The 22,917-nt window shown below is 42.6% G+C and overlaps 2 protein-coding genes across 4 annotated transcripts in view; both read right to left on the reverse strand.

Annotated features, from left to right (window-relative positions):
• The window catches only part of LOC308407496 (protein NLRC3-like), a gene marked incomplete at its 3' end in the record, with an annotated part of 496,743 nt that overhangs the window by 304,064 nt on the left and 169,762 nt on the right, over positions 1 to 22,917 (reverse strand). The gene's annotated exons all lie outside the window — the stretch shown is intronic.
• The window catches only part of LOC308394335 (CD99 antigen-like protein 2), a 20,973-nt gene continuing 11,111 nt past the window's right edge, over positions 13,056 to 22,917 (reverse strand). Inside the window, exons 2-9 of one of the 3 annotated variants that reach the window (XM_080878592.1) lie at positions 21,928 to 21,984; positions 20,725 to 20,778; positions 20,486 to 20,605; positions 17,044 to 17,124; positions 16,017 to 16,097; positions 15,695 to 15,814; positions 14,433 to 14,498; positions 13,056 to 14,034 (exon numbers count right to left, since the gene is read on the reverse strand). In XM_080878592.1, coding sequence (XP_080734718.1) covers positions 13,973 to 14,034; positions 14,433 to 14,498; positions 15,695 to 15,814; positions 16,017 to 16,097; positions 17,044 to 17,124; positions 20,486 to 20,605; positions 20,725 to 20,778; positions 21,928 to 21,984 — 641 coding nt within the window. In that variant the 3' untranslated portion in view covers positions 13,056 to 13,972. The remainder of the gene's footprint in view (positions 14,035 to 14,432; positions 14,499 to 15,694; positions 15,815 to 16,016; positions 16,098 to 17,043; positions 17,125 to 20,485; positions 20,606 to 20,724; positions 20,779 to 21,927; positions 21,985 to 22,917) is intronic. The other 2 variants (XM_080878590.1, XM_080878591.1) reach the window with 2 other exon arrangements.

The following is a 22,917-nucleotide window of genomic DNA, read 5'->3' on the forward strand; positions in this document are numbered from 1 at the left end:
AAAAGTGGACGGCAACTCACACATGACCCCAAATGGGTAAAACACTATAGACAAAGGCAAATCTTCAGTGCCGTCTTCACTCGGGCCCACCGCTGTGCATGCAAAAGTGGGGAGACAAAAAAGGATTTGTTTTCCCTGCAGCGCCTTCACCGTCTGCGACATATATATATATATATATATATATATATATATATATATATATATATACATATATATATTTTAAACGCAGATGGGACAATATTCAGATGTGCAGTAACGTCGAATATGCAAATGAATGTTTCCAATGCTAGCAAAATGCTACAACCTACAGAACACATACTGCCTACATATTTACCGGAAAAATATACGCCATATATTATCACAAAGTACTAGTTAAATTATATTCTATTAAAAATAGGAAGAAATTACCTTAACTCCAACGGATGAATCGTGATTAATCCCTCTTTCCAGACACGTGGCCAAAGCACACTGTGGCGTAGATGAAGAAGGTCAATGCGTATGCGCGAAGATATTTTTTTTTCCATTCTCTGCGCATGCTCAGAAAGGATGTGGAAAGGGCTCTTTGGATTTAATTAAGTGTGTTCAATAAATTGGAAATATCAATATTATTTAACATTAAAACGGTATAGAATTAATTAAATCAAATTTAAAAATATTAATTACACCCATAAGATTAACAATTTTAAGTATATTGAACATAAAACTAAGAATTAATTTTTAAAAAGCCCATGTTTCATTTCTTAGAGTGAACCCACTTAGTCAGACGGAAACAACTCATATGGCTCCTACACCACCACCACCATCAACTTTGCTAAATTGCTAATGAAAAACATTGATCAGGCAGCTGTGATTGAGCAGCAATGTAAATCCAACTATTTTCACGGTTGTTGTGGTCGTGATAATTTTGTGAAGCCACATCGAAAAGGCTCGGATGAGCTTTCCAAAGTTCTACAAGTTGTGCCTCCATCGCTTGTGTCCAGATCACACGCTGCACTACCGTGCTGCACCGTCTTTTTCACCGACGTTTACGTGTTTGCGCGTGAGCAGTGTGAGCACCTGTGGTGACACCCTCACGAGCGATTGATGATCGGGAGCTGGTCGTGAGGTGTTAATCGCTTCTCGTTACCCCACGCATAGCTGGACTGGCCATCGGGCATACCGGGCATTTGCCCGGTGGGCCGCTGGCGATTTTTTGTTTTTATGGGCCGATCGATTTTTTTTTTTTTTTGGAAGGGTATAAATAATGAAAGGTGTTGGATTGGCCAATTGGTCATGATCGACTCTGGGCTGGACCAATTACAGCCGAGGAGGTCGGATGCACCCGCCCCCTTGTTTAGCAACGAACTAAAGAAAATGGAGAACAAAAAAAGGAAAGAAGGTGCAGAAAAAATTAGGGCCAAAAAGAAACAAGCCCTTCAGGCACACGCTGCCAAATGTGTAAAAATAACTGAATTGTTTGGCGGTAGCTATGGCATAGCTTCCACAGATTTAGCATCATCAGCAAGTGGTGGAGGCCAGCAGGTGGATAAGGGAAAGGGGAGGCAAGAGGAGGAGAGACCCGAGGCGGCCGCCGGTCATAGTGGCAGAGGAACTGAACTTCAGGTAAGAAGTTATGACCTGGGCCCTATTTCAAGAAGCCGGTTTAGTGCAAACTCTGAGTAAGTATACCCTGAGTTAACGAAAACTCTGGGTTTTTGGTTTCACAAAGCGAGTTCAGATGAATTCTGACTGAGTTACTATGACGACACACTCCGTGAAGCTAACCTGCTCCCCGGCAGGATTACTGCAACTAACCCTGACTGTCCCCGCCTCTTTGTCGGAAACCTGACTGTAGGAAGTGTCAGACATGGCGTGCCCCTTCCTTGAAGAGCCAGTAGATGTTGAAGCCCAAATTCTCCGCAGAGCTCTCCGCCGGGAGAGAGTGGTTAGAGCGCGTTTGGACATTTTATCATTTCCTGATGATTTTCTGTGTGAACGTCACCGTTTTTCAGCACAATCTATAATTCATTTGAATAACATCCTCAGGCCTAATATTGCTCATAGGACACATCGTGGACAAGGCTGGACTGGGACAAAAAATCGGCCCGGGCATTTTGACTAGAGACCGGCCCACCAGGATAAATGTGACGTCATTCAGGGGTAAAACCGCAAAGGATTCTGGGAACTTGTGGCAAGAGGTACTAGCGCACGCAGACTTTCAATTGAACTCAGTCACACAGCGATAAAAAGAAACCCAAAAAATGTCAAGAAGCTGTTGTATTATTAACTGCAATAGCCGGTCGCATGACAGCCACGGGAAGCCGACGGGTAAAGAGATCGTTTTTTTTAATCGGATTACGTCGTTGAAGAGAAATTTTTTAAGCCATGTTTCCGAAGTAAGAGCCGACGGATGGTCTGGATATACCAAATATAACGTCTCAGAACACTCCAGCTCACATGTTAGTCTGCTCCAAGCATTCCCACAAAGGTCAGAGTTTTGTAGTATTATTACGTCATTTTTCTTAACATAATTGGTGATATAGGTTACAAGCAAGTCTGGCGCTGAACAGAAATTGTCGCTCCTTTGTTTATTGTGCATAAATAGTGAATTGTCCTGACACAATATTGCGTTTCACTTCTGTTATTACCATGGTACACTGACAAAAACATATACTTTTATTCACAGGATAAAACAGTTGTTTTGTATCACTAATTGTCCAGTACGATTACAACATACAATATTATTGTCACTGCTACATTTCTGTAATGAACCAGAAATTATTTCCACTACTAATTAATTACCGTTGAGCTCAAAGGTTATATTAATAAACGGTTAACGAATGTGTATTTATGACGACGATTTGTGAGACTGGTAAACTTACCTTTGTTCGTACGATGGTCTTTCGTTCTACACGGTGCATTTCAAGGTCCTGTACCCATCCGTCGGTAAACTGTACCTGGGCTTGTTGCAGTGACCTGAAGTTACTAAACTTCATGAGTGTATGCACTCATGAAGTTACTAAACTTCATGAGTGTATGCACTCACTCCAAGAACCATGTAATTATAAATATGAGCGTGGTGAAAGTTGGGCAGCACGCTAACGTCTTTTGTCCCTCTGTGTGCTCGTAAGGGTCTGACCCTTTCACTCCTTTGATTTTTTTCCTCGTATCTTTTCTTTGACTTTTCATCAAGTCTGTCTTTGTACGGACCGGCATTGTTCTCCTTTTGTTTTGTACATTACTTTTTTGTGCGGCAAAGAAAAAACAAGAAGGTATTGGAACCGGAGAATGAACGTTTTGCGGTGCTGCAAATGCTTGCATTTGATGCGGTACATGGATTGTTTTGCCACGAGTTCCCGGCATGCAATGCGCGAAAATCACGTGATTGCTAAACAAGGGGGAGGGTGCATCCGGCCTCCTCGGCTGTAATTGGTCCAGCCCAGAGTCGATCATGACCAACTGGCCAATCCAACACCTTTCATTATATATACCCTTCCTAAAAAAAAAAAAAAAAAAATCCATCGGCCCCTAAAAACAAAAAGTCACCAGCGGCCCACCGGGCAAATGCCCGGTATGCCCGATGGCCAGTCCAGCTATGATCGCGGACATTCTCTCAGTTCTGTAATATTATTTGTATTGCACTTCGGTTTTTTGCGAATGGGAGCTTTCTGTATAATATTGATGACGCTGAGCACGTTTCCAAGGCTACCGTCTGTCGGGCAGTCAGGAATGTTACAGTTGCACTGAAACGTCTCCTGCACTCGTCTGTGGTGTTCCCCGGTCATAGACCCACAAGATTTATCAAAGAGGGATTCCACAAAATTGCAGGTAGCAGGATGAACAAAACTTAATTCATGATGTGGTGATACTTGAACTACTACTTAAATTTTACATTTATTTTCAGGGTTCCCAGGCGTGATTGGCTGTATAGATGGCACTCACATTCCAATCATTGCTCCTTCAGTAAATGAAGGAGACTATGTGAACAGGAAGTCTTTCCACAGCATTAATGTACAGGTACATAGTTCCCTGTAGCATGTCAAACTAACAAATTATTTCATTATAGTAATGGATGCTAATTTGTGTTCTCTGCACTGTGAAGATCATATGTGATGCTGCCAACATTATCACAAATGTGGAAGCCAAGTGGCCAGGCTCTGTGAGTGGTGGTGGAGGACCCCCACCTGTTTTTCGGGCCTCCGCTTTTTTTCTAGTGGCTATAACGGGTCACATTTGAGCATACAGAGTAAGCAAATATGTACTTGTAATGTGCTCAGATAATTTCAATAAGTGCTTACAGAGGGGAAATTAATGTAGCCTCTAACTGCAATTGATTTACATCGGACAAACAGACCAAGCACTATGGCTCATAATACAATTACACCTTACCTGTTTGGACTATATTTTTATATTTCATTTTTACTTGCTGCCAGGCACGTTTGGGGCCTGTTGGGTTGCACCTGCGCTCAAATCACATCACAAAATAAAATGTATAAAATACAAAATAAAATATATTAAAATAACGTGTTAAATGGGTGGAAATCCCTCGATCAATGTTTAAATTAACACTCACGCATTGACTCTGTCGGCTATGTTTTGCCATGCATGCTCCCTTTCTTTGGCAGCTGAGGCTGTGTTACCTTTTTTCTGCAAAATTTGCATGTTATCGGCATATGCTGCCATCAGAATTTCGGCCTCAAGCGCTGTAAAATACATTGACCGCGCCTTCTTTCCCTCCGTCTCCATGGTGACTCGCTTAATCTGTGCTCCGCTTATCAGGGCTTTATGTATCCTCGTCCGCGGGCTTCACTTGGGGTTAAAGCAACTCCGTGTTGATTGAACTAATTGTTATCAGCCTTTCTGAAACCGAATATTCCGAGTTGGACAGTTCGGGGTTACTCAACCCTGAGTATCGTTTTTCACTCTGAGTTTTCTAAACCGGCTTCCTGAAATAGGGCCCAGCAGTTCAAAAAAGTGCCCCTCCGACAGCCAAACCCACCTGTTCTCTGATTGGATTGTTTAATTTGTGATTGACATGACATTGACCAATCAGCTTAAAGGAAGAAAAATAGGTTCAAAATTCGTAGTTGTAAGTCCACACACAAATCTTTTTTACACATACAAATCTTTTTTATGCACGCACAAATCTTTTTTACACATACAAATCTTTTTTACGCACGCACAAATCTTTTTTACACATACAAATCTTTTTTACAAGTACAAAACCGATTTACAAGTACAAAATATTTATGACCACATTTTGAGCCCATAAACATGTAACAGTATCCCATATTCATAGAAATATTATTGATATTATAACAAAAGCTGTCACCAACACAATTGTCCCAAGTGCTTTTTTTAAACAGGATTTTCAACTAGAGGATTTCCCTATAGCTTAATGTTTTTAATATTTTGTACACAATAACAGAATAATTTCAGAAAAACACAAAATGACTGGTGTCAATATTATTTGCCCCACAAAAAAGGTAGAATATAAAACAATATTGCAAATATTGCACAGTTGAAAAAAAAAAAGCACTACAGCTCAGTTGTTCCCGCCCTCCTTTGTCCTCCTGTTTCCCCTCCCTCTCCCCTCCAACGAGGAGTTTGATGGCGTGTGAGACAAAGGAGTTTTTAAGCCTGTTGGTTCTTGTCTTTGGGAGAAGCAACCTGTCGCTGAACAGGCTCCTCTGATTATTTACCACCGTGTGCAGAGGATGCCCAGCATTGTCCATAATGTCCAGCAGTTTCTTTAATGTCCTTTTCTCTGCCACTGTCACCAAAGTGTCCAGCTTCATGCCGACCACAGAGCCAGCCTTCCTGATTCGTTTTTCCAGCCTGGATGAGTCCTTCTGTGCTGTGCTGCTCCTGAGGAAGTACAGTCTGCTTTGGCCTTTTTTATACAGGTGCTGCATGTTGCATGACCAAACAGACAGAGACAGTGGGATTACACAGGACAAAGCTGAAGACAGCTGACTGCAATGGACTGCTGCAAGGGGGGGAGACGAGACTACAGTGGAAGGAGGGGGAGGAGACATGGAAGAACGCTGTTGTTTAGTGTGGGAGATCAAATTGGGCTAAGGAACCTGGGGAGGAAAACCGACTGCCTTTGAGTGGAGAATTGAAAAGTGTCTGAAACACTGCATGGAGGAGAGGCACACAAAAATCACACACACAAACAGAAAATGCATTAATCCTACTAACACATATACACATTGTTGTGGAAATTTTAACAATAACCTGCAACACACCCAGTGAGCTTGATTTGAAGTGGTTTTAACTCATTCACTGCCATTGACGTCTATAGACGTCAATTGAAAACATACGTTTGAAAATGGCTGGCAGTGAATGAGTTAATAAACACATTGCAATGTGGAGAGAGCATCCCAGTGAAACACCAGGACCATCTCTGAATTGTGGCCACCGCCCTTACATCTTATGTACAGAGTTTGTCTGTGTCTATATGTCAGGTCGGGTCTTACACTCCACCTCTCTGGGAACTCCCAGGCCCTCCAAAGGCCTATCTCCCCTCACCACACTCCCTGCCGGTAACTGATGCCCTCAGGGGTCGGTGGGTTGGTGGTTCTTGGTGTCCGGGGCTGGGCGCTCAGGTATGTACCAGCTCACTCCCGGTGACTACTTGGCAGGGCCTGGTGCCTGTTGCCCGGTCAGGCCTCTTCCGGGGCAAAGGGGGCCCTCGGGCCTCCGGCCTCTGTGCCTGCGGCTCGGATCACTCTGGCACAGCTGGCCGCTGGCAGTGCCGGCGGGCACGCTACTGCAGCCCCCTCTGGCTTCTGCTCCGTGGCTACTGGGTGACCCCTCATCTGGGGCTCTCCTCAGCTCTTCCCAGGAGGGTGGCACGGATGCCCCTCCGGTGGTCCTCCTTGGGCTCTCGCACTCTGGGGCCTCTGGATGTCTGGAGCCTGGATCTCCTCCATGCCTGCTTCATGCCCTGGGAGACGGGGCTATGGCTCTCTACATCCTCTAGCAGATCATTACATGGGGAAACCTTTTGAATACAAGCGCGCTGATCCACACAGGTGTGCACACGGGTGTCCACTGTTCATAGACATGAACTACACTTTTATTGGTGCTTGTCAATGGAAAATAACCCCATAACCATCAGACGGCGTCTGAGACGGAAGGGCCACAAAAACAAAAAAAGTCTTCGTCTCCTTGAACGCCACAGAAAGGTGGAAGAAATTTAACCAAAATTACCCCAAGAGCACAGCGACAACTCATCCAAGCCAAAAACCTACTCCTGAGCAAAAGGAACATCTTGATGATCCAAGACTTTTGGGAAAATACTCTGTGGACTGACAGGACAAACGTTTTTGGAAGGCGTGTCTCCCATTACGTCTGACGTAAAATTAACAGTATTTTACGTCAAACCAACAGTAAAATATGGGGGTGGATGTGTGATGGTCTGGGGCTGTTTTGCTGACTCAGGACCTTGAAGACTTGCTGTGGTCAATGGAACCATAAATTCAGCCGTCTACCAAAAACATCCTGAGAGAGAACGTCCAGCCATCTGTTCGTGACCTCAAACTGAAGCACACTTGGGTTCTGCAGCAGAACATTGATCCAAAACACACCAGCGGCTCCACTTCTGAATGGCATAAATAAAACAAATGAAGACTTGTGAGTGGCCTGGTCTGACCTGAATCCGATTGAGATGCTGTGGCGTGACGTTAAAAAGGCGGCTCATGCTGAAACCCTCAAGATCCTCAAGGAGTCATACTCACTTCTGACATGCCGTTTAAAAATAAAGAAACAATTCAGATGTCCAGTCTTTTCCCTGTTCTTTTGAAAAAGATTTTATTGGTTAATAATTGTAACAATAGCTGTAACAAACTGCAAGAAAGCTACAGAAGAATAAGTGAGAAAGCAGTTTACTATTACACTTCAAGCTGTGTGCAACATTCAACTGTCAAAAGACAGCGCAACACTCGAAAGTCACAAGTAAAACAGTGTGTAGAGAAAAGCATGCATCAAAGTTTGTATGTGTGTTAGTGTGGTAAGATGACGAAGTGCGTCCTGTATGTGGCAGTCAGGGTAAAAAACCCTCACGCAGCAGATCAGCTGTAGCTTTGCTGGCTTCTGTAACAGAAACCAGACATCTCGCCTTGTTCTCCTGAATAAAAATGTAAGGCTGCAGGATTTTGGTTGGCGTTGCGTGACACAATCATCGGCTGCAAGGACAGACGGCAGGCTGAGTGACAGCATCGCAGGTGCTGGCTAAAGATGAAGCTCTTTTCTAGACAGTGCAGATCTTATACAGTGGAAACTCATCTACTACCAACCAACATCACTGATGTTCAACAGGCCACGAGGGCTGATCGCCACATCTTCTGCTTATTGATGACAAACATTCTACTGGTTTTATTCCATCTACGCTGGAATCGTTACACAGTCACATTTAATCAAACATTGTACTGTTTGCTGCTGGGCTGTAGCAGGTCTACTGGTACTGGTGGTCACACATGGGGCCCATATCCAAACTGCAGCGTGCCATAAATTCCACACTAAAGCCCAAAGCAGAACAGTGCCAATAATAATGCACTGTGGCTGAATGCAAGCATTGCACAGGTTAGCACACATTATTTTAAGACATCAGACGTATCTTTTTCTTTTCATTGATATAAAACAGTCATGTTCTCATACACACTCAGACCAATTCAAATGCTTCACATTCAGATTCAAGCATATAATCAACAGTTTATTATTTTCTAATAACAGATTATCCAGTAACTCTGCACAGAGGCCATGGCAGGCTCAATCAGCACTTTGTCTTTGGTAAATACATATTTTTGCTACAGACCAAATATTTTTGCATTCAAACATGAATATTTAAATACATTCAGCCAACTGAAAGGTTTGTTATTTTGTTTGATTTGAGTGAAGCTTCCAGCAGCCCGAGCCTGATGAAACAGCCCCCACCTGTCGCCAACAGGGGGCGACTGTGGTGTCGCTCGGGTGCAGCTGTGCAGTGTTACATGAATGTTGCAGTGCGCTCCGGTGGGACTTTGCAGGATATAAGGCTAAAAGAGAAGTGTCATTTGGATTACAGCATACAGGTATGCAGAGTCTTAAACAGCACCGCCAACTACACAGAGACCACACCTGCAAACACAACACACGGCCTAAAAAACACAACCCAGCACAGGAATCACTCGGATTAGAAAATAAGACAAAGCTAAGGATGCTAATGGCTACTGTGGCCACAAACTGGGTTATTTTTCTCTTTTTAGCATTAACCGTTCATCTCTCACACACCCACAAAGATTTATCTAGCCATAGAATATTGGTTATACACATACATCCTACTTTAATGACCAACCTCAAAGACATGTACACAAAGTGAAATCATCACAAAACTCTCAAATATACAAAAAAGACCCTTTCCAGACATGAACCTGTTAATCTGATCCCACCTTCCAGTTGCAGCATTTTTCCTTCCTGCCATTCCAGTCGAACCGTTTTCAAAGTGAAACACGCAGTGAACACAGTAAAGCTGTGAGAAGCAGCTGATAGATGTGTTGTCTCTTGTTACCAGAGTCACACCAGGGAACAGGCTGCTGTCTGTGCTGCATCCTGACTGTAACACTTCCTTTCTTTAGGCTGCGAGCACAGCTGGATGACTGTACTGTCACTCTGTTACAGCTCACAGGACACACAGTGGTGGTTCTTACTGCATGTCCATGTCTGGTATGGTTACTTGTGCATCTTCTGTACTTGATCCTTCGCTCACACAATCCAACCTCCCAACAACAACAACAACAACAAAAGATGGCAATCATATACAATGTAACTAATTGACTTTCTTATTACAAGACTTTGTTCCACACATGAATGAACATGAGCTTATTTACTAGATCTATGCTGTGTGTGGAATAAATCAGATCCCCTCATTACAGGTTTGTGCTACAAAAAGGTTAATATATCAGACATTAAAGGAAACTGTTTCAGACACAGCGCAGGAACGTTAATGAAAGCTTTCTTGTTTTGGAACAGCCAAGACTCAATGGAAAGCTGGAAAAACTTTCACTCACCAGGAAGCATCAACTATCCTCAAAAGTTAAGTTATTAGGAAAAGTCCAGTCAAGTAAAAAGTATAAAAAAGCAAGCTAACAGTGCAAACACACACAAGTCTAAAGTCTAAATGCAGCAGGAATATATGCTACCACACTAGTACAAACAGAACTGCTCAGTTTCAGAAAGCATTCCTCAGGGCACTATCTAAACCCTTCAACTAACTACGGCTGCTAACATCGTCGACACGGCTAAACCTTTTCAAACACAGACCAACTCAACCAAGGTTCTGTGCAGCGGTGCCAGCTCCAAACTCCTTCCACTCGGTCCCTAATTTTCCTATCGCACCCATTTTAGTCCAGCAGAAACTGAAATGTCTTTTTAATAGAGTAATGAGGGAGTCGGCCAGTGGTTTGTCTTCGTTATTCCTGGATCAACAGTTAAACTAGTTTGTAGTGAGATTTGGAATATCAGTAAAACCCCAAATCAGCCAGGTCTGAGACAGATGCTGTCAGAGACGATGTCCTCTGGACTGATTATGGCCTCGGGAATCTGTCTACTCGGATGCTGAAGGTTATTTATTTATACACAATCTTCTTGTCTTCACATCTAAGTTCTGTTACTGATATAAAGTAAACATTTACTGGTTTCACTGGTTGCTTAGATGTGCAACAGTTAGTAATTAGTTATTCTTCAAAGAGGGACGCTGAATTTCATTTCCACATCCATCAGATTGATGTGATCTTTGCTCAGTAACTCTGCAGAGAAATAGGTTTCATAGAGTTTTTCTGAATTGTTAAAACACTAAAAACTAAACTACCAACACCAAAACACATCAAATCAATCTCACAGTTGTCAAAATCTTAAACACTGTTCATCTGGTTAGGACATCATTTGCAAATCTGAATCTCCCATTTACCAAAACTCTAAACACTTTCTCAAACACAAAATTCATTTAGCAGTGTGGTGCACACAGGCTACAGAAGTTAAACACAACTAACACACTGTTGTCATCATTTACACCGTGCCACTTAAAATTGAAAACATGTGTCCAATCAGTGAACCCGATTACTAAACAGTATGAGTATGGTATGAGTGGATCCAACAGTGGGGCAATACAATAGAAGAGGAAGAGGAGTCCGTGTCAGAGGTGTTGGGCAAGGACGAAGACCAAGAAGATCATGTTCTGGTGCATTGCAATGAGGGAGGCAGGGCAACGTGTGCAACCAAACCTACGCAGGTTGCTACTATAATCCGGACCTTCAGAGAAGCAAACAGGTAAAAAGTTTACTGTCTCAGTAAGAAGACAGTGAAAAATCATTTCTCCATGTTACTGTGTGTGAAAACCTGAAAACATGAGTGTGTGTACTTATATCCAAATGGTATTTTGTTTAGAATTGAAAGACGGCCACATGAGGGTGGAAGAACACGCATGTTCTCACAACGCCAGGAGCCACTTATTGTGGATATGGTCCGTCATAATAATGCAATTCGACTGCGTGAAATACAGCAGCAGATTATGGAAGACAACACACTTTTTGAGGGAATAAATCGTGTGAGTCTGTCAACGACTGACCGTGTCCTGCAACGCTACAGGATAAGAATGAAACAAGTTTATTGGGACCATTTGAACGAAACTGTGCCATCAGCAGCTATGGGGTTCTCCACCGCGATGTTACTGTTGGGCCATACAACAACGAACTTCTAGCAACATTCCTGGATGGTCTACAGGATGCTTTGCTTGAGCAGGGAGATCGCGAGTAAGCAGAGCATCATTTGGGACAATGGAGCTTTCACCGAGATTCAAGAACATGCAACTGGTTTCACAATGAGCAGCATTTTATGAATGTGTTTCTTCCTCCATACTCTCCCTTTGTGCACCCTACTGAGGAGTTTTTCTCAGCATGGAGATGGAAAGTCTACGACCGAAACCCTTACACAGGAAAATCTACTTCTAATTTTTGTCTGTAGGGTGTAATCGTTGCTAAGTTGTGTTTGCACATTGGCTGGTTTTGAGCGGTTTTTGATAGTGGTGCTTGATTTTGAGTAAAGTTAAAATAGTTTTGGATCAAATGTTTGGTTTTGCAAGACAGGTTGAAGGTTTTGTGAGTGTAGCTTGAATTTTGCAGTTTTAGGAAATGTGTTTTAGCAATTCAGAAAAACTAATGTGTTTTATTAGGATACCATGAATGAAGGTTACACGTCTACTAAAAGTTCCACCGTCCTGTAGCTGAAAAATCTGGAAAGTAGGCAAACCCCTTGTGTAGCATACAGCTGGGCTGTGGAACTAAATGCAAATAAATATTACACTGAATCTTTGAGAGTACGAGAGCAGAGCTACACCACGAGACACAAGAAGGAACCATAAGCTGGACCTGACATGGATTAGCCTCCAAGCTAATGGCAAAACAGCCCTGTTTAAATATTTATGTTTGTTATGGGATAACTGTTTGACAAATGTTAACAATCTTAACTAATATAACTACTCACTTTACAGTTGTTTTCAATGAATTCACCTTTTGTCATGTGATGTTATTTCTTCTAGAAAAATTCACAAACTTAAAGTCAAAGTCACCTCAGAGCTCCACAAACCCAACACAAGAACTCAGTCACCAGTATTACTAACTACTCATGTTAGACTTGTTAACATTTCTGTGACAGTCAGCTTTTTTTTCCCGGGAACAAAGTGCTGGAGTTTCGTCCGTTTCCACTGAAGAAAGTCCCGTTAGGATTCAGAGGGAAGCAGCAGCTCACGGGACGCAGTTTTAAGCTGAAACTGATGTGGAACAAACTTCATCATCATCACTCACATCAAGTGCATTTACTGCTTTTCTGACTTTTCATATTTGGCACAATACTCAGTCCTCTTACTCTCACAAGCTTTACACGTGGGAAACAGCTTCCAGTCCTTCATATTGTGAGGTAAAGACCCTCCAATCAATAATCCCCTTTCCCCCTTAAAGAAGACAATATGGCAGAGTGGGCGCACAGAGTGGGCGCGCAGAGTGGGCACTGTTTCCCATCTGAGGAGTTCCCATTCTAGGTTTGAAATTGACCATAAGGTGTTTTATTAACCGCTCAGATGTTTCAGCATCATTTACATTAATGGTTGAAACAAACTAGAAATGAGTTTTTTTTATAAGGCCATTTACACTCTAATACTTACAGGTGTTGGATGCCTTAGTCATTCACTAATGTACTTGGTTAAGAAAGATTAAAGCCAAAGCTGTGTTAATAGTAACATGGTTAGAGTAGTAATAGTGCAACGAGCTGAATGTCCTCCACAGGCGTGTGGAGAGCAGAGACCACATAAATATTTCAGGTCAGATTTGTGCATCAACAAAAACAATAGCTTTGATTTACAAGACATGATTAGTTAGGCTTCAACGAGGGACACAGAATGATCTGTTATCCCTAAATACAACTCACAGTAAAAAGAATAAAAACAAAATATAAACAATATAAAAGTCAGTTTGAGTTTCACAGCAATCTGGTTAACTTTGGAGTTCAGCTTCCTCAAATGCTCTTTTAGGCTGCTTTAAAAACATGCAGCAGGTTACTGACTCATCAGTTTGCCAAAAATATCATCAATAAATTCAAATGTGCCCAAAACCAGCTCAGTGGATACTGACTGAGTCTGTGAGCTAGCTTCTCATCTCAGGTATTCTTCAATCTGTGCCAGCAAAGCACTACAGAGTACATGCTGGCAAATAAATAACAGTAAAAAACATTGTGAGTGGTTAGTGGGGTAAAACCCACACGGTGTGAGCTGTGTGCGTTACAGAGAATTAAAAACATGAGATTTGACAAACCAGGATTACAGATCCAGGTTCTGCAGCAATAATGCTACACAGAGACAACCTGTGACCTCAGCCTGTTCAGTGTGTGTGTGTGTGTGTGTGTGTGTGTATAGGGGGGTTATGCGAAGGGTTTGTTGGGGAGTCCGGTGATTGGCTCTGTTTTACACAGCGTTCTCTTCAGTCTGAGGTTCAGCGTTGGGCGGCTCCAGCAGAGTCTGCTGCACTGCAGAGATACAACAACATTCCTGTCAGACATTATTCTAACAGATCTGTGACAACTTGTTCTGAAAGCAAGGAAACAACTTCAGTGGTCCCTCGTTTATCGCGGGAGTTACGTTCTAAAAATAACTCGTTATTATAGATGTTTTTAAGTAAAACTCATCACTACACACTTTATACACTTTTCTCATACAGGCTCAAAGTTCTGTACTGGACAGAGGACACGACACGAGATCGATTGACAATGGTCTACAGCCAATCAGGACACAGAACAATGCGCTGTAAAAAAGAAAAATTGCCACAAAAAAATCAGTGAAACAGCGAAGCCGTGAAAGGTGAACCGCGTTATAGCGAGGGACCACTGTACATTTATATGCATTTATATAACAGGGGGGTGTGTACCTTGTGGTTCTGTGGCCACCACCGCTTCAGGGTTCTCGGCTTTAAGCATGTCAGTGTTCAGACTCTCTGCCAACACATAACAAACAGTTCACTATAAATACTTCGTTACTGTACTGCAGTACAATTTTCAGGTATTTGTATCTTTCTGACCACTTTTTGATTTTTACTTCCTACATTTGTAAACAAATATCTGTCCTTTCTACTCTTTACAGTTTCTAAACAGGCTTGTTATCAAAGCATCAGCTGTATCATCTACAGCATTTATACTCGGGGGCTGAAGTGTCCGTCTGTTTAGTCAGCATGTAGCCAGCGCAACGAGCATTAAGGGAAAAATGTTTCTACAAGGGTTCGATCAGCTCAACAAACATCAGCAAACACAAACTGTTTGTCACACAGTGTGTTGCTGGATTTCAAAGGAAGAGACAACACAGAGCTAAAGAAATAGTATTTTTTAACACCAGTATTTGTACTTTTACTTAAGTACAGAAAGTCTGTACTGTTGCCACCTCTATTCATGACCAGCCAATTAGACTAGAAATGTAACTACAAAGAGGATGATCTGTTAGAGGTGATGTGTTAGAGGTGATGTGTTAGAGGTGATGTGTTAGAGGTGATGTGTTAGAGGTGATGTGTTAGAGATGATCTGTTATCTCCTGGAGTTAATTCAGTCAACTCTGAGTGCGTTCACAACATGTGGTAGAAAGGCATCATCAGTGGAGCTTCAATATTAGCATTTGCATTTCATACTTGGTGTGATGGAGCTGAATAATTGATTATTCCATCAAGAAAAATAAATAAATAAACATTGACTGTTTTGATGATCAATTATTGATTTTTCAAAGGAAATGGAAATGATGACTCCATCGTATCTCCTGTTTTTGCTGAAAACTCTTGAAATATTGTAAAAGTAACGACAGCTCTATGAAGTTTAAATGGGAATTTTTAACATTTCCAACCAAGTCATCAGTGAATTAAAAATAGTGAGTATATTAATCCAGATGTAATGATAATAAAATATATTCATAGTCAGAGACATAAGGAGCGGCTGCTTGTATCTCTTAAGTCCTGCAATAATCCAGAAAAAGCACATTTAAATAAATCTACCATAAGAATTACAAACTGTTTATTTCTGTATAAGTTAGCAAACCCACAAATTCAACGAGGATCAAATACTTGAAGCTAACAGCAGCTCGCTTTTCATTTTATAGCAGTGTAGCAGTGAGGGCCCGCCCCCTCTGAACCACCTGTGCAGTGTAGCTTACGCTGAATACTGAAGCACAGCTTCTTCTTCTGGTAGGAAATGTAGCTGCTGACCGCACCCACCAGCGCCATGGCAACTACACTTGCAAACCCTGCGATGGTGCCCACTTCTGCTGTGTTCTCTGGAAACACACACACACACACACACACACACACACACACACACACACACACACACACACACACACACACACACACACACACACACACCTCAGTTATAGGAGCACAGCAGACACAGAAACCTGCCACCACATTCCCTCGTGTGGAAAGAGCGTTTACATCTTTGGTGTAATGAAATGTTAAATATGTACCATGAAGTCTAACCTTTGCTTTTGCCGTTGCTGTCGTCAGGCTTGTAGGTCTCATCTCTGCTCAAATTGAACAAATCGTCGTCAGAGAGCATACCTGGGAGGAAACACAGTGAAGACGCAGCTGGATGTGAACTGAAACATGAAACATGAGTGCATTTGATCTGTCAAACTCTATTTTGGTGTTCAGCATTTAAACACTGAAGCAGACAGCAGTGTGTCAGTGGGAGGAGGAGACGTGGGAGCAGAGGAGGACAACAATGAGCGCTCTGTGACAGAGAGTGGCTATCAGTGGCTTGGAGGAGTCCATTAATTCAGTTCAAACACATGAGAACTGAATGAATCACAAACAGAGTGATGAGATCGTCAGGTTTTAATGACGGCTTTAAAAGCTTCTATAGAAACTTCACAGACACTAACAAATTCTTGAAATGCACTTTCGTTTCTTCTGTTCTCTCATTTAAAAACAAAATAATTTCATCTGACCAATGATCCAGTGTCATTATGCAGCTGGGACATTAGGCAGGGTGTAACTAAATCCTGCAGCTTGCAGCAGTTTTCAATCCAGTGACAAAAACACCAAACAAGAGGCTGATTAGCATTAAATCGTTACATGCAATAAATTCAAAGTTGCCCCTCTTTGTCTACGTTTGGAACAGATGCAACGGAGACACAGCTAAGCAGTAAAAATTAAGAAATGAGATGGCAGAAAGAAGGAGAAGTGAGATGGAGATGAGTGGACGGACAGATAACTCCTTTAGACTGACACGGTGCCGAGGACGAGCACTGAGGCCTCGTGTATTTTACGAATCAGGCCACATTTTGGTGCCACTCATGGCTTCAACTTTAAGAACAGCGGCTTTCACACCATGCACCAAACTGACTTTCGACAGTCAAAAGGAACCTAAGGAAGCTTAAGCTAACACAAACCTGCAGAAACACGGACAAACAGGAAACAGATAAATGACATGTTCTCATTTGAAATGAGAAATCTCGCCATTTAATGAAGGCGTGTTGATCTTATGCAGGACACCATCACCCACCTCCCTTCCCCACGTTCTTATCCTTGCCATTAATGTCATTGCTGGGGTCTAAGGCATCAGCCAGGTTAAAGTCATCACTGGCTGCAGGGGTAAAAAGATCAAACGTCTGTGTTAGAGCAAAAAAAGGAAGCAGAGATCAAATAAACAATACTGTTAAAAGAAAGAAAAAACAACTAATTACACTCTAATTAAACCAAGTGACTACACTTCCCTTATGCTTTGGTTACTGTGTGTCGTTGGCCTGTTTACTGCACTGGCCTGTGGATGCTTGTGTCTTTATGTTGTATAAAGCGATCTGAATGCTCAAGTACAGCAGTATAAGAACCAGCCCATTCACCATCACGGTGCATCAACAGCTGAGCACGAGTACGATGTTGAACAGGAAAGTGCTGCAACATTTTTACCTGTTGCAGCAGGTAAAAGGCAATTATGGAGATATTCTATATGTGAATGCTTCATGCTGTGTATCGTGCTTCTCTGAGGTTCATCACTCACTGCAAACCTCACACTCACCACTGTGAGTTATACTCCGAGGTAGGATGGGCTGCTTTGGCCAGTCGCAGGAACTCTCATTTATACAGTTTTAAGGCAATAGTTGGATTCCTGCATATGCTGCCTGGTTGCGGTGAAACATGCTGGTCATTATTCTCTTCGTCTGCATGGTTACTTGTTGCTTTCTGTTCCATTTGCCCAAAATGAACCTTTCCAAAAGAGCTTTCGTCCATTTAGCCCCGTCGGCTTGGAACGAACTGCAGAACGACTGGAAAACGACTTCATTTCATTAAGTGCTTTGAAATCTAAACTATGAATCCTAAAAGGCCAAGTCCATAACATGCAGCTGTGTCAATTCAGTGATTGTCATTTTAACTGAACTTTGAAATTTATATTTGCATTTTATTGAATTTTATCTTTACTTTATTTTCATTTTATTCTTGCATGTGTGTTGTTGCTGCCTGTGTTTGAGGAATTTCTTTAACTGTGAGACACTTTCTGCTTCTTGGTCAGGTCTCTTTTGAAAAAGAAGTTTTTAATCTCAATCGGATCTTCCTGGTTAAATAAAGGTTAAATAAAATAAATAATAAGTGAAATGTTCAGCATTAAACTGAGAGCTTCTCTTAGACAGGCAGCCTGGATTCTTTGCCCGCTGCCTCGGGGGGAGCTGTTGTAACCCCGGACAGGTCACCAGTGTCGCAGAGCTGATGCAGAGAGACAGGAGTCATTTTTGTGAATCTGGTGGAGACAGCCAGTGTCAAAAGGCTCTGATGTTTTTAAAAGACACTGACCGCCAAGATAAATTATTTCCATTACCATATCACCTCTTCAAAACCAATATTGTTCACCATTTCCATATCACAGTTTCCAAACCTCAGTCCCGGTACACCTAACTTTTCCCTTGATTAATTTAAAAGCCTCTAAGCCCAGGTCCAACCTTGCTGGTCAATCAACCCGCTTCAGGAACGCCCTCACCGATAGCGGTCAAATTTCTAGGCCCTATGTTAATTTAAAAGTGGTCCCCGTGAGTTGACCGGAAGCCCCACTCGTGGGCGCTTTCGAATCCCGTCTGCGCCATTAGCTTTACCTGTCAATCACGTTCAAACGGGACCACCCGGGTCCAACCCTGTCGGTCAAACGGTGCAAGAAAAGTGGTACTTGACCACTGATTATTAACGACTGTCCCTATCTGTCACGGGTATCACCCGGATGACCCTGTCGTCGCAGGAAATTGCAGCGTGTCCGCCGCAAGATGGAGCCATCACAGTCAGAACATTTTGCACCCCTAGAAGTCCAACGTCCGTCCTAAAATTTATTTAAATACGTTTAAAAGCACCACTGTGGGGATTCCACAGCTGAATTATCTGGTGCCTGAGTCCAACTCTGCTAATCAATACAGGAATATATCCCTTAACCAAATATCCTAACCTCATATCGCTTTTCTTGGCTGACGTAACACACACACACACATTACACACCAACATCAAACATACATCACAACAATTAATAAATCCACCCCAGTATTAACAACAATGAGCTTTCATCAAATATCCCCAAACTTTACTTTTATTTATCCCAAATTACCCAAAATTATCATGGACATGTCACCTGAAATCTACTTAACAGATTTTATAATTTAGTTTAATTTCCACTAGTGAGCCACTTTAATGGTAACAATCATCAATTCAGTGGACAACTAATTTAGAATTCATCCAATGTACACAATTTTCAACAGGCTTGCGGTTACATATACTCTTTTAGACCGGTCTGTTGTCCAACTCATATCAGATTGTACCTTAAGGTCCAAATTAGTCCCCTCAGCCGCACAAGAATCCGGGTCACGGCACCAAGTGTTAGAAACTGTTCTTTTGATTCTTAGGGCCAAAAAGACACGGCTCAAAAGTGGTCTTTTACTTAAAAAAAATTAAAAAGATCTTTATTTACATATCCCGGGATATGGAGACACACAGAAATGCCTGCTCACAAGCAGAAAACAGGAAGCCAGGTTATTTATGTACCTCTCGACGTCACATACGTCACACACAGTTTCATACACACAAAACTTCTTCTATTCAGTTCCTCTTTTCTGCGTCTGATTTATTAATATGCCTGTGCACTAAAACTTCCTGTGCAGCTTGCAATAACTTCCACTTTCTAAAGGTCTGTTGCCAGGGCAACCTGTCTAGACTTAGTCTCACTCTGTCGGTTCCTCATATTCTACAAAAAACATGCAGTTTCTGGTCAGCCTGTAACCTAGTTTTACACTGAAGTCTGGGCCTCTCTTATTTATTACCTAACAAATGTAAAGCGCAGTGAGGGGAGCCTGAGAGCTACATAAACTGCATTGAGCTGAATTCACTCGGCCATCAGAGACTGTTGTGTTTTCTAGAATTAATACTTTTTTCCCCTAAATGTTGCTCCTGGCACCCTCCCCATTATAACAACTACAGCAGCAATGAACTAATAGAAACTAAAAACTAAATGAACGTACTAACTGCAGTAAATAAATCAGTCTGCATGTTACAACCAGCTACTACCAAGAGGAAACTGACAGTCAGTACACAGACTCCACCAGGCACTCCTAACTAAGGAAACCAGGTTTCATGGTGAGTCTAGGAATGTTTTCAAAGAAGTAACAGCTTCAGCTGCTGGATACGTGTGCCGAGACAATCTAGATAAAAATATTCTTCTTTTACCTCCTAATATGTTCTGCAAATTCAAAATAAGTCAATGTTTGAGCGTGAGAAAATTCTCATGTTTTCTCTACACCAAAACCTCGACGTGCCGAATGGTTTAAAAGCTCTGATTAATCGGAAGTGGGCGTGGCTGCTGTTCACTGATTTATTCAGAGATGTAAAGATTGAACTCTTGAGATTTCAGGTAACAAAGCCCGTTCGCTCTGCAGCTAACCCACAGGCCTCAGGAGGGGAGTTGGGCTGCTTTCTTTCACCTGGCTTGGGTTTGGGCTTCGCTGGGGCCTTGGTGGCTGCAGGGACCCTGGGGAAAACCTTGGGTGGGACTTTGGTGGTGGTGGTGGTGACATCGTTAAAGAAATCCTCCAGTTTAAAGTCTGAGAGAAAAAAACAACAACACAGTTACAATCAGATTTGTTGTAGCGCACAGATTTTCTTGTCCCACATTTATTCAGACCTAAAATGACTCTGTGCAAAGATGCTGTCAAGTTCTCACCTCCGCCTGCTCCTCCTGATGGTGCTGTTTGCTTTTTTGTAGGTGCTGGTGTCACTGTTATACAAGTCAGAATAACATGTAATGGTCAATATGTTTACTGCCATCACTCATGAGATGATAGCAGATAATCACAGTTTATTTATTCAGTCACACTAGATACCTTTCTGCCTGGCTGCGTGTTTCAAATCATGAACAAATAAGTAAAATCTTACAGTTTTCATTTGTGAAAAATGCAAACATCTCTAAGTGATGGAGCTGAAATAGTCTGAAGCTGGGTTTCATCCAGCAGTACAGGACTGACACCGACTCTGCCCAGTATGGAGCCAGTCCAGGTTACTGGGCTGTAGGTGGATGGGACCAGTTCCTTTAGGGGATCAGGACTGTTCAGGCCTCACGGAGCCATTACCAGCAGGTTCACTGGTGCTGCTGGGTGCTCACAGGGTGTCTGGCATCCAAAATGGTGAAACAAGCTCCATATAGAGGAAAACAAAGGCACTGAATACGCTCTGCTGCTGGACAGACACAGCTTTGCAGACTACATCTCCACAGTCTCAATCAAAGCTGTAGACATTTAACACATTTGTGTGGTAAGATTTTAGTCATTTGTTTGTGATCCCAAGAGAAAAGTAAAAGTCAAATGTAATGGTGGCATTTGTACACACAGGAAGTTGTCTGAAAGAGGAAATGCTGAACTTTAAACTTGTGCATATATGATCGGTTTTTATTCAGATTCCCTTTCAGGTGTGTTGGCATCAGTTTGTGTTTGGATTGGAGCTCTTAAAGGTTGCACACATATCTGACTTTATGCTTGTGGATCATATATACAGTAATATCACTGACACTGAGAGGCAGCCTCAAATTTGCATCTAACTGCAGGCTTGACACAAATCTTATGACAAATACAGCATATTTCATTCCAATGAAACTAACTAAGCTCATACAATAACCAGAAATGGAAATGTGACTTTATTACATCATGTCATCTTGTGTACTCAGTTTCTCCATCACAGTAGCTGTTGGTGCAGCTCTGTCTGCTAATCTTGCATCAACTGATGCCTTTAAACTGGGGCCATGTTGGACGAGGGAAACGCCCACACACAGAAGAACAGCTGGTCACCCGGACTTGTGTCAAACGTGCACCTCGTTAGGTTACGGTGAGAGTTTTAAACCAGAAACAGCTGAGTGGTGTTTCACTGTGCTTACGTGGTTTATTGTCTGCATCACCCAGAGCATCCTCCAGCTTGAAGTCCTGAGGCAGAACTGCAGGGCAGGTGAGAGAGAGGAATGCATTTAGGAAAACACAATCACGTTGTTACTAAGTTTGTACATAAACAAGGAATTTCTCTTGATGTCCTGGTGCAAGAACAAGAAATTCTGCAGCAGGACGCCAAACAGCCAAATTTCAGCGTAAAGAAGAACAAGAAGTACTGAGGTGATGGTCCCTGATGTCAGCATCATCAAGTGTGTCTGGGATTACAGGCAGAAGCATGTGAAGAAGCCCACATCCACAGAGAGACTCTCACTCAGAGAGAGACAGAGAGAGAGAGAGAGAGAGACACTCAGAGAGAGAGACTCACTCACTCAGAGAGACTCACTCACTCAGAGAGAGAGAGAGAGAGAGAGAGAGAGACTCAGAGAGAGAGAGAGAGAGAGAGAGAGAGACTCAGAGAGAGAGAGAGAGAGAGAGAGAGAGAGACTCACTCAGAGAGAGAGAGAGAGCGAGAGAGAGAGCGACACTCACTCAGAGAGAGAGAGAGAGCGAGAGAGAGAGCGACACTCACTCAGAGAGAGAGAGAGAGCGAGAGAGAGAGCGACACTCACTCAGAGAGAGAGAGAGAGCGAGAGAGAGAGCGAGAGAGAGAGAGAGAGAGAGAGACACTCACTCAGAGAGAGAGAGAGAGCGAGAGAGAGAGCGACACTCACTCAGAGAGAGAGAGAGAGCGAGAGAGAGAGCGAGAGAGAGAGAGAGAGAGAGACACTCACTCAGAGAGAGAGAGAGAGAGAGAGAGAGACACTCACTCAGAGAGAGAGAGAGAGAGACACTCAGAGAGAGAGACTCACTCAGAGAGAGAGACTCACTCACTCAGAGAGACTCACTCACTCAGAGAGAGAGAGAGAGAGAGAGAGAGAGACTCAGAGAGAGAGAGAGAGAGAGACTCAGAGAGAGAGAGAGAGAGAGAGAGAGACTCACTC

This window comes from Rhamphochromis sp. 'chilingali' (genome assembly GCF_963969265.1).
Source record: "Rhamphochromis sp. 'chilingali' genome assembly, chromosome: 1".
NCBI classification, from domain to species: domain Eukaryota; kingdom Metazoa; phylum Chordata; class Actinopteri; order Cichliformes; family Cichlidae; genus Rhamphochromis; species Rhamphochromis sp. 'chilingali'.